This window comes from Neophocaena asiaeorientalis, unplaced genomic scaffold, assembly GCF_003031525.2.
Source record: "Neophocaena asiaeorientalis asiaeorientalis breed wild unplaced genomic scaffold, Neophocaena_asiaeorientalis_V1.1 scaffold217, whole genome shotgun sequence".
Classification (NCBI taxonomy): domain Eukaryota; kingdom Metazoa; phylum Chordata; class Mammalia; order Artiodactyla; family Phocoenidae; genus Neophocaena; species Neophocaena asiaeorientalis.
In genome coordinates, this window is record NW_020172293.1 from 6,846,761 (window position 1) to 6,859,497 (window position 12,737).

The following is a 12,737-nucleotide window of genomic DNA, read 5'->3' on the forward strand; positions in this document are numbered from 1 at the left end:
TTGTTTGTTTATTGTTTTTTCCTGAAATATTTTGTACTTTTTTTTTTTTAATTAGTCACTGGATTTAGAGGAAAATGAGTCTGCTCTGATCAAAACTGGAATTAGTTGATAAGAAAGCCACCCTCTGTCTTTTAGCAATACCCTCCCCACTTTCTGTTATGGAGGGCCCCTAAGAATGAGGTTCTAGAACCACCTAGGAGTTACACTAAAAATACAGAGCCCCAGCTCTATTCCCAAGATTCTGGTTCAAGTGTCAGAATCTGCTTTTAAATGCTTACATATTTAAATATCAATAAACCACAAACCTTTTTGGAGGTACTTGATCCACACTTTAAGAAACTTCCCTAAAGCTTCTGTGAGCACAGTTAGAAACTACAGACCCAGAATATGCATACGTACTCTACTAGGTATACTTCCATATGAACAATAAATAGGAAGAGCTTAATCTTGCTTGAGGGAATGATTTAAGACTCCTAAAAGATCTTAATATTAAACCTTATTTAACCAATAGATGGGCATTTACTGCAGTCAAATAAAATGGATTTGAGGGCCAAGGGCTCAAAATGTTGCTCTCCTTGGCTTCCAGCTGTGAAAAGGAAGTTGGGTGAAAAAAAGGCTTTCCTATGAGTAAAAAATGATCATAAAATTTATGGTATTTAGCTACAAGCTAATTTACCAATTTGCGTACTAATGTAAAACTGCCTTGGGGCTTCCCTGGTGGCGCAGTGGTTGAGAGTTCGCCTGCCGATGCAGGGGACACGGGTTCGTGCCCCGGTCCGGTACGGGAGGATCCCACATGCCGCGGAGCGGCTAGGCCCGTGAGCAATGGCCGCTGAGCCTGCGCGTCCGGAGCCCGTGCCCCGCAACGGGAGAGGCCACAACAGTGAGAGGCCCGCGTACCGCAAACAAAACTGCCTTGGCTTATTGAACTGATTATGGAGGTCAGAGTACAGGATTCTGAGATCTTATGAAATTACAAACCGTGAGGAATCATTACACAACACTTCCAAATCTTCAATGTTCTAAACATATTTAAATTTGAATTAGCTACAAAGCTCAGATGCTAGGTAATCCAAATACCTTGATTCAATGATAAGCAAATAATTTTTTTAAACAATTCTCAGCTGAGTGAGACTAATGTTTTTGCCAAGTTTCCTAGTAGTTCCTGGAGCATGAATGGATATAAACTCATTTTTCTTCTGTGGTGTGTGTGCGTGTGTCGTTGTTGTTGTTTAACTAGATTAGGGTGCTTTTCCCAAAATACCAAGAAAAGAAATTTTCTATTAAATATTCCCTCTCATAAGTTAGAGGAAACAGAAATTTCATCCAACTCCAATCTCAAAAGAACATGCAAATTGCAACTGATGATATCTACATTGAAGGGATTTTACTTTATTTTTTCTCTGGTTGTAGTTGAGAACAATATTTATTTCTAAATAAATATTTAGATTCCAATTCTAGGAAAAAAAATCATGCCAGGTGCCCTTAGTTGGTCCCTGCTGAGCGGGATGAAGGGAGAATCCACTCACCATGCCCCATGTTAAGACCATGGCCACACAGAAGAAGCCCTAGAAGAAGAGATGACTATTTCTAATTCATATACAAATGCTGAATGCACCAGCTGTATGGAATAGTGTTACTCTCCCACAAACAAACAAGTAAAAAATAAAGATGCAACCCTTAATTTAGACCCAGAGTGCACTTTAGATCCTCAGGTACAAAGAATACTCCATTAAGGTATGAACACAAAACAATAGATCGTGGCTTAGACTATGACTTTACTTGTTTTTCATCATGGAAATGAAATGGTAAAAGCTGAGACCTTACTGAAGACTCATCTGCACCATGAAAACTTCCCTACATATTCCTACCCCGCCATGACTCTTCTAGATGTTTTATTTCCTCATTAGGTGTATGAAGTGAGAGAATATTTTGGAATATAGTAATGTGATTTTTTTTTCTTTTGCACTTGCTTATGAATATTCCTTACCAACGCAAGCCAGAAGCAATCTTTACTTGGAGTGAAGTGGAATCATAGAAAGTAAAGAGAAAGAAAGACCTGGTGTTGAGCTTTTTGATTTTCAAAACTGGTCTTGAAAACTGTTTCAGACACAGTAGTCTAAAAACCTGGCTTTAAATCTCTAGAGCCAGATACCTGAGAGAGAAAAGCATTTTCTAAATGGAAAATCTCCCCTTTAAATATAAAAAAAAACAACAACCCATAATTTGGACAAACTGAGCTTGGAGTTCTACTATAAGCCATAGAGTAGAATAAATGATATATAAGAACTGTTTCACAAAGTAAAAAACGTCAGACCTTCCTTGGCTGAAGAAAGGACCTAGAGAGAAGGGGAGAGGAAAACTAGAGAAGATAGAAGCTTAGGAACTGCCCCCTTCTCCAGGATTTTGTCATGTAGAGCACATCCATTAATCATTATCTGATTATTAAGTATTCCTATTTAAAATATATTTAATTTTATGCCTTGTAGCCTTTAATTCTAAAGCAAAAATATATTGATCCTAATCATCAACTAACTCACTCAACAAATAATTACTGGGACTTAATACATAATGAGCCTTAGAAATAATGCAATAAATGGGAATCACAGTCCTTGAAATTCCTCAAGGAATTTGCAGTCTATTGGAGGCAGAGGGTGAGGGTCAGAGACAAGTTAAAAGCCGATTATATTCCTTTGCTTATATGCTGCCATGTTTCTGTTTATACTTTTACCACATAGAAGTGAGATTCTAGTCTGCCTTTTTCCTTATAGAAATATAGTTTATTAATGAAGTATGGCTTATTTGCATGAGCCACAGAAACTTTCTGAAATTACCCTGTGCTTTTTTACGTCAGAAGCAGCCCAAGGAAATTTTGTATCCTGAAATTTCAAAAATTACTTGCTAACTGTCAAATGTGATCAAAACAAAGCAGTATGAATATCTACTACTCTATTACTTTGGGCATCCTGGCTGCAGATGTTTAAATAAAATGATGGTAAAACTGGAACCATTTTAATAGAACAAAAGGGAGCTCAGAAAACCAGGGTGAAAAAGTCAGCCCAGTGAAAGAAACATCATTGTACACTTAAGATACTGTGGTCCCCTTGAGTACAAGGTCAAATTGGCCAGGGCAATGATGGACTGGACAGTGGATATACCTTTAGTTTTCTTTGAAGCAGCAACCTAGGAACTGGGGGTCATGAAGCTTTAACTGAGGAGAAGTGTGAAGGCATAAAGGTTTGGAAAAGATTCTCTGTAATATAAATGGGGATTCCTTTGTTTTCTTCAGTAACATTTCCTTGAAATCAATAAAAGGAAAGAGGAAGAATGGGATCTTGTAGGAAGTGAGCACTCAATATATTTGTGGACAACAAAACAGGGGAAAGGTATGAGTTATTAAACCTCGAAAGAAAAGACCGAAATAAATGATGATAAAGAGCAAAGACTGGAAGAAGAGGGAAAGGGGCAAGGTGTTGGAGGAGCAGCTGAAAAAGGAAGAAAAGGAGAAAAGAAATTTGGAGGGGAAGGAATGAATAGATAATTCTAAAACAACATATTAACAGTGCTTTTCGATGAGTGGTGACATTACAAATGATTTTTCTTTATTTACTCATGCTTTTCTCTGGTTTCTATGACTTTTATAAGAGCATTTACTATTTTTTAATTAAAATTTTTTTTAAAATTTTGTAAGAAAGAGTACACTTAGCTCACTTATGCTCTCACTTAAACCTTCAGCTTTACAAAAGCATTAACTTAGGGTAAGCTGGTGTGGCAGGAATTTGGGAACTGCTTAATAAATAGTCCCTAACAGACATGTTCCACATGCGTGTTCACTTACGTTGTATGATCCACCGACGGCCTGTGATTTTCCTCCCCATGATGAATACTGGTTCCATTACCAAGTCCCCACCTGAATGTGTTTGAATCTTGAATTAATTTTTCTGAGATTGGCTGGTACCATTTACACAGGCTTCCTTTTTCAAAGCTGCAAACTTCCATAGCTTGAACAGGATGGGACAGAGATAAGATGAGTTAATCACAATAAATGTATTAATAAGTGGCGATTTCCATCTGCATCAGCACTTTCTTACTCTTGGGTTTCTTTAAATTATAATCTGACGTTTAAGTATAGCTGAAAGAATTAGGCGAATTGTTTACATAGTCACTAGAAAAGTTTTAAAGAAATCTAGGTGTATTATATTCAAATATCTATATTAACTGAAATACGGAAATAAATGCACATACTGAAGATTCTGCTTTCATAAAGAAGTGACATTTTAATTCGCTCTGAAAACAGCAATTTAAGAAATGCCACTCTGTTCTGACACAACACTTACATTGCTTATATGACCTCCAAGTTCTGAGGTCTGTTCTTTTTTCACAGTATTATCACAAAGCTAAATCCCAAATTCCAAATTCCTTAAATTCAAAGCTATAAGATTTACAACAGCTTTTAGACTGAACCTCTTTCCTTGAAAGTTTTCAATATTCTTGTAATGACTGTATTCTAATACCAAACAAAATTAAAAGTCCAGTGATTTTTTAAATATATAAGTTGTGTGTGAAAACAAATGTTTCTTTTTCTCTCCTTCTCTCTCTCTCCTTCTCTCTCCGATGTGTTCATGTGTCTGTCTTAAATCCTCTACTTCTTGAATAAAAGAAAAGATTCAACTCAATGAGGTCTTGTGTATACAATAGAAAGCCTGGTGTGTACTCCAGGTTTTAAATGGCATAAACAGTGACAGCGTAGGCTACCACTACTATGGATTGCAGTACTTGGATTCACAATTTAACATAAAATTCACGATTTAACATAAAATTTGAGAAGGAAAACTCCATCAAAAAAAGTGATTTTAGTCATGACATTCAGGTGTGTTATTTAATCTCTGATGTTAATATTGATCATATAATTATACTTATTTTGTGAAGAGATTTAGAATTCAATAGACTCCTGTTCATATTATTAAACAAGATTTTTTAAATTGTGGATTTTTTAAAAATTAGAGGACATAGAGTTTCAGGCAAGCTAAGATCTGCTGTACAACATTGTACCTACAGTCAACAATACTGTATTGTACACTTAAAAATTTATTAAGAGGGTAGATCTTATATTGTATTCTTATCACAATGAAAAAATTACAAAATATGACTAGATGACAAGCAGATTTATCACAATAGTTCATTTTACAAAGAGATGGCAAAGGCAAGACACAATTTGTTCAGAACTAAATGGTAATAATTCATGTTTAATCAAAATAAATAAATATCCCCATGATTTTAATAATTTAATAGTAGACATTCATTCAGGACATTTACAGAACTTATCAAAACTTCCCATCCAATCATAGATGGCATTACTAAAATTTCAAAGTTGAACTAAGAAGAAAGTCAGTATTTACTAAAGATGCTCACTAGGTGTAATTAATTAGATTTTGTGTAAACTTTTACAAAGTCGACTTATGTGTGATCAGAAGAGGATTTTAGTGTCTTCCCATGAGGGAGTCTGAATACCACAGCATCGTCCATTATATTATCTTACATCCGTGATGCACAGTACATCTTTCTGACCAACTCGAGTTAATTACTGTCTCATCTTATTCACAGAGTGAATTAGCTTTGATTTTATGAGGTTTTTTGGCCTGGATTAGTTTATTGTGTATTTGTATTTTTTAAGTTTTAGAATTCCTTGACGAGGCTGACATAAGATAAATTAGAATTTCACTATACGCTCTATTATCTGTATGTTCTAAACCGTCAGTATTATCAAGACACTTGATCAATATTATGGTAAACTCACATACAACTTAATAAAGAGCAAGGAAGGGGAAAAAAATCACAAGTGTTTATTCCTTCTGATCCTGTGTTTTGCCCATTCAGACACAGATTAATTTTTCTCCTCTGAGTTTGTATCTTTGACTGAGAAGTTCACTTCTGAATTAAATAATTTGCCTTGATCCATTTAGGAGAAGCCATAGATTGGCAAGTGTCAATAAATGAAAACCATCTTTCAACATTACCTAGCCGTTGAAGTGTTCACATGTATTAGGATTGGTTTTCTTATTAACTCTGCACATTTGACATAGTATTCATTTTATGTGTGCATTTTGACAGTGGCAAAATTTGAGCAGATTCATCTAATTTGAGGGTATTATGCTTCTTCCCTAAACATTTCTATTTAGTGATTGTGACAAACAGAGACAATAAAATAGAATAAAATGAATAAAAATGATAAATGATAGCTCTGGAATCAAGCTAAGTCCATGAAAACAAGTATTTTGAATTTAAATATTAATTTAAAGACACCTCTTGTTGGACATGATACAAGAATGTATGCTGATTCTTCTATCATTTTCTATACAAATAGTCTTTATGTTAAGAAACTGCTTTAAGCCAGGTTGAAATTTTCTAACTAGGACATTATGCCACGCTACTTGAGATAACACTAGTATTTTCTTATCAGTTTTATGGCTATATTTAATGCAAAATTTAGGAATTCACGTACCGCAGGATGACTCATCTGATTTGTCAGGGCAGTCATATCTAAAATCACATTTCTGGATATTTTCAACACATTGACCATCAGACCTGCAAACAAATTCATTGTCGGTACAGTTGTGTGGAGGTAAGGTTACTGGAACTGAAGTTTCTGGTGGAGTTGGAAGGTTCACTGGCAAATTACCTTGAAATAATAGACAAGTATCATTTCGCAGATTTTTCCATTTCTTTAAAGATTTCACACAATAAACTTTATTAAGTATGCTTCACACTCAACATTATAAAGAATATTTGATAGTATTTGCTAATCTGCTGAACTTCTTTATGTAAGCATATAAGTTGGGGTTCATGGCTTTATAATGGCAAATAACTTTAGATATCTTTGATTATAAAAATAAGTGAAGGTGCAGATGGAAATTATGGAAAAGCTCTTCAGAGCTCACTGAACAAATGGGAGTCTCAAGAACAGGGCTTGGAAGATCAGCAGGAACAAGTGAATCCCAGGTGCTGGCGTTAGGAACCAGAGTCAAGGTCAGGTTAAACCTTCTAGTTCACTAGGTGAATAAACTTTGTTCTTCCACAGCTACAACGAACTTAACATCTCCTCTTTGTTTCAGATATCCCCACATAGTTGGGATTCAAGGTTGCAAGATAGACCCAAACCAAAAGTATTCACCCAGAAGTATTTAAATAAGCTATAATTTCAGATATTACAGAGTTTAGAAGAAATTTATAGAAGTTGATTAATTTAGACAGTAAGCTATCCAATAAGCACTTATTAATAACATCTCTGTGTCATATACATGGTAGATGTAGTGGATTTAAAGCCAAACATGCTTTCACTGCCATAAAAGAGTTTACAGACTAGTGGATAAGGCAGTCAGGAAATTCTTTCATTACAGTTCCATGGGATAAGCTTAGGATACAGATTTTAACATGATGGAGGCAAAAATGACACCTATCCCTTACCTCCTGTATTCACATCCTCAGACCATGGTATATGGTGGGTACACTATCATTGTGAAGTGAGTGAATAGATATACAGATGGATGGAAGGATGAAGGAGGGATGGAAGGATGGGAGGAGGGATAGAAGGACGGATGGATGACAGAGTGAGTGAATGAATAGATGAACAAAGGTTAAGATTGTACAGTATATTAAGAGAACACAGGAAAATTCCGTATCAGATGGGAAGACTTCCTGGCATGGTGATGTTTAAACTAAGTTTTTAGTTTTCATTTTTTTTTTACCTTTTTATTTTGTATTGGAGTATAGTTGATTAAGAATGTTATATTAGATTCAGGTGTAAAGCAAAGCAATGCAGTTATACATATACACTTTTTAGTTTTAAAGGATGATTTGTTGCTGGGTAGATAAAGAAGGGTACAAGGTCTTTTGAGGCAAGGAGAAAAGACTCATGTGAAGACAGAAGAATATATTTTCCTGTTGTTTTCTGGAATACTGTGAGAGTTTGACAAGAAGACTATCTTGGGATATGGTAAGAATGCATCTGATGGAGTCATCAGATACGGGACTAGAGAGGAGAGGGTTATCAGGTCACGGAGAGCTAAGTGGGACCAACCAGGATTTTGAAGTAAATATAAAAAGCTGTGGAGAAACACCAAGATATAAAATTTCCACTTCAAGAAATACTTAGCAGGCATTAGCGTGGAGAATGATTTGCTGGTGGCTCTGACATGGGGAAGAGAGAACAGCTGAGCTTCTACTTTAATTCCAGGCAACTAATAAACCAAAGCAGAGATGTTTTGCAGGGGACAGAAAAGACCTGAGCAATGTTACACATCCAGCGTCTAGAGGACTGGGGATGTGGGTGCTTTGGGGAATTTGAGGAGAGTCCAATAAATAATACTTTATTTCTTAGCTCAGGCTTTGAAGCAATTAAGAACTAAGACTGAAGTGTAGGGCAGCTAGTAGATCAAAATATCAACCTTTTTACGGATGAAGTTGATACTGGAAAAAAATAGCCTGTATCTGTAGGCAGGTAATCTTTCAGAGTGTGAAACTCAGACAATAAACAGACTAAGTTATAACCTGTGCTGGAAATTTCTATACAGAAGCTGACCATTGTGAACTATAGCAAGGAAGAGCTGAGCACATCTCAGGCCTCCTTCAGCTAACTCTCTCCACAAAAAGAGGAAACTAAGAGACCAGGTATGCATGTGCAGGCTCTCCTTGCAAACTCAACAATCCATTGTTACTTTTTCCACAGTTTACATTAGCGTTCACTGTTGGTGTTTTACATTCTGTGGGTTTTAATAAATGTATAATGACAGGCTTCCACCATTAGCGTGTCATACAGAATAGTTTCACTACACTAAAAAACCTCTAGGCTCTGCTTTTCTGTCCGTCCCTGCCCCCAATCCCTGGCAAATATTGATCCTTTTACTGTCCCCAGAGTGTTTTCCAGAATGTTATATAATTAGAATCATACAGTATGTAGGCTTTTCATGTTGGTTTCTTCCACTTATTAATATGTATTTAAGTTTACTCCAAGTCTTTTCAATGGCTTAATAGTACGTTTCTTTCCAGCACTGAATAGTATTCATTGTCTGGATATTAATCCAGCACTGAATAGTATATCCATTGTCTGGATATACCACAGTTTATTAATCTCCTACTGAAGGACATCTTGGTTGACTGGGCATCTTTTCATATACTCATTTGACATCGATATATCTGCTGTGGTGAGACGTCTGCTCAGATTTTTTGCCTCTTTTTAAATCTGTTGATTTTCTCACTGTTGAGCTTACAGTGGTGTTCCTTGTATATGTTGGATAACTCCTTCATCAGATAGGTCTTCTCCCAGTCTGTGAACTGTCTTCTCCATCCCTTAAAAATGTCGTCCACAGAGAAGTTTTCAATTTTAGTCAAGTATAATTTATCAATTATTTCTTTAAATGACGGTCTTTGGTGTAGTATCTAAAAAGTCATCACTATAACCAAAGTCATCTAGATTTTCTCCTATGTTATCTTAGGAATTTTATAGTTTTGCATTTTAGATTTAGGTCTACAATCCACTCTGAGTTCACTTTTGAGAAGGATATAAAGTCTGTGTCTAGATACTTTTTTTTTTTTTCACATGGATGTCTAGTTCCAGCACCATTTTGGGAAAAGACCATCTTTTTCCCATTGAATTGCCTTTACTACTTTGTCAAAGATTAGTTGACTATATTTACATGGGTAGATTTCTGGCTCTCTATGCTCTTCCAATGATATATTTCTCTGTTTTTTCACCAATACCACACTGTCTTGATTACTGTAGCTTTATAATAAGTCTCGAAGTTGGGTAATGTCAGTCCTCCAACTTTGTTCTCCTTCAATATTGTGTTGGATATTCTGGGTCTTTTGCCTCTCAATATACACTTCAGAATTAGTTTTTCTATATTCACAAAATAATTTGCTGGGATTTTGATTGAGATTACATTAACTCTATAGATCAAGTTAGGAAGAATTAACATCCTGAATATAGTGAGTCTTCATGCATGTTTTTGTATCCTTATCTCAAACATACATGTTCCATTTAAAATATACACTATTTTGTGTCTTAGAAAATTTTACATAAATAATATTCATATTTCTTTTGAATTTGCAATCTTGACTCAAAACATATTTTTCAGATTTATCTCTATTGTTACATACAGAATCAATTCATTCAACTGGTTAGGGTATTCAATTAAATGAATACCTGGAGTCAAATATTTATTGTACGAATAGTCTGTAGCTGGTATATCCCTTCTCAAGCAGGACAGTAACAATATCTATAAAGTGTGCTACAATGGATGTCTTTGTACATTTCTCTTTGCAAACATATGCCAGAGTATTTCCAAGGCAAGGTACCTTGAAATGAAATTTCACAGTTATAGGGGATGTAGTCAGTCAACTTAAGTAGTTGTTTTCAAAGGTGGTTTACCCATTTCCACCCAGAAACGTGTACATTTCTCATATTCCAGATCTGATGAAAAAAGATCATCAGATTTTTTTTAATGTTTGCCAGGGTAACAGGTCTGAAATAATAATTCCTTGATATTCTAACTTGCATTTCCCTAATTATTGAGACTTTATTAGGGGCCACACAAGTATCTTACTCTCTTTTTTGACTAGCTGTTCACATACCCTGCTCTTTTTCTCTACTAAATCCATTGTCTTTTTCTTATTAATTTACAGGTTTAAATTAATCCCGTATTCTCCATACTAATCCTCAATCATTTGTCTAAGTGACAAATATGCTCTCCTAATCTAGTCTTGCCATTTTCTATGGTGTCTTTCAGAATAAAAAAAACCCTAATTTTAATATAGCAATCATTTCCTTTACGGTTTGTGCTTTAAAATTTCACTAAAAGTAATCTTCCCTATTCTAATATCATAAATATGTTTCCTATAATTTCCATGAAATTTTGATAGTTTTATTTTTCATATTTAGATCTTTCCTCCATCTGGGCTCTACTGTTATCTATTATCTGTGATGAGAATCTAAATACAATTTTTTTTCACATGAATGGCCACTTTTTGATCTATTAGTCTATTGGTGCAACTCAAACTTCTCTCACTTATCATTTTATATTTTATTATGAAATATATTATACATATATAAGAATGAACATAAAATATATGCCTGGTTTAAAGAAGAAGAAGAATAGCCATATATTTACCTTCCAGTTTATGGAAATGAAATTCACAAACAGTTTTGAACCCTCCAGTGTTTCCCCGCTGACTCCATCCCCTCATTGGCATCTCTCCTGGTTCACAGTACACTGAAATTTGTGTTTTATTTCTTTGCTTTCATTTGTGTTTAATTTTCTTCATTTGCATATATACCAAATAACGTCTTACAGTGCTTACTTATTAGCTTATGTGACTAAATAACTTATTGTGAAATTCTTAGAATAGTGACCATATACATGGAGCACCATGTAGGTCCTTTTTAAATAAATAAAATGTTGTTTAGATTCAAACTTTAGATGAATGGACTCCATTCTCTATATAATCTGCAACTTGATTTTTTTCTGAACATTGTACATTCATCCATCCAAACTAATGTGTGTTCTTGCAGTTTAGCTGTGTTGACTGCTGTATAATGTTTCACTATATGAATATGTAACATACGTTATATAGCCATTCTACCATCAGCGGTTTTTGAGTTGACTCTGAGGTTTTGTTTCTTTGTACATTTCTCCTGAGGTACCTACAGGTGGAATCGCTTGGTCACAGAGGATGCACATCTAAATTTACTAGATAATGCCAAACTGCTTTCAAAAGTAATTGTATCAATTTCTATACTTCTCAGTAGTGTATAAACATTCTGGTCATACCACATCTTCATCATCCACTGGTATACCTAGAATTACCCGCACGTTTGCCATTTTCTTTGCTGTCTCTTTCCTTTTGTATCTCAGCCCTTGTTGAGCTCATTCTGTCTCCTTTAAATGTTCACATTTACATAGTTCATTTGGTAGGAGTCTGGTGCAGTGAAATCATTTTTTGTTTGTTTTTCATGCTCTGAGTGCCTATTTTCACCCCCATTCCTGAAAGAATTTTGCTTTGCTCTAGACTGTTATGTTTTCTCAGAACTTTGAAAATAATTTCAACTGTCTTCCTACTTCCATTCTTGCTATTGTGAAGTCATCTATTAATCTGATTGCAGTTCTTTTTTAACTGTATTTTAATCTCTGGCTATTTTTACCATAATCTTCCCTTTCGTTTATTTTTTTCTAATTCATTTCCATAAGCCTAGACCTGGATTTATTCTAATATTATGCATGAGGTTGAATAGGCTTCTTAAATCTTATGTTAATTCTTAGCCATTATATCTTTGAAAATTGCTTCTCCTCCATTTTCTTTATTCTCTCTCTGGAACTCCATTAGCTTTTATGATCTATCCTTCAAGTAAATCTATCCCTTCCATTTTCCTTTTCTATCTCTCTCTGTTGCTCCCTGAAATTTCCTCATAGTTATTCTCCAGAAGACTAATCACAGCATTGATTCAGCTATTTAATTCATCTGCTGGGATTTTTATTTCATTGATTTTATTTCTCACTTCACAATGGCCAATTTGCTACTTCTTTCAAATTTTTCTGGGTTTTTTTTTTTTTTTGGACGACATCGTGCTATTTTCTTATGGCATAGAGTCCTTTAATATTTTAAATTATTTATTAGTTTTCTATTTTTTACATAACAAATTTCCACAAACCTTAGAATTTTAAACTAATAAACACTTATTATCT

General features: G+C 34.7%; 1 protein-coding gene across 1 annotated transcript in view; it reads right to left on the bottom strand.

The window, feature by feature from the left end:
• The window catches only part of MALRD1 (MAM and LDL receptor class A domain containing 1), a 580,486-nt gene that overhangs the window by 381,506 nt on the left and 186,243 nt on the right, over nucleotides 1–12,737 (bottom strand). The window contains exons 21-22 of the mRNA XM_024765840.1: nucleotides 6,503–6,679; nucleotides 3,839–4,001 (exon numbers count right to left, since the gene is read on the bottom strand). Of these exons, the coding sequence (XP_024621608.1) occupies nucleotides 3,839–4,001; nucleotides 6,503–6,679 (340 nt within the window). The remainder of the gene's footprint in view (nucleotides 1–3,838; nucleotides 4,002–6,502; nucleotides 6,680–12,737) is intronic.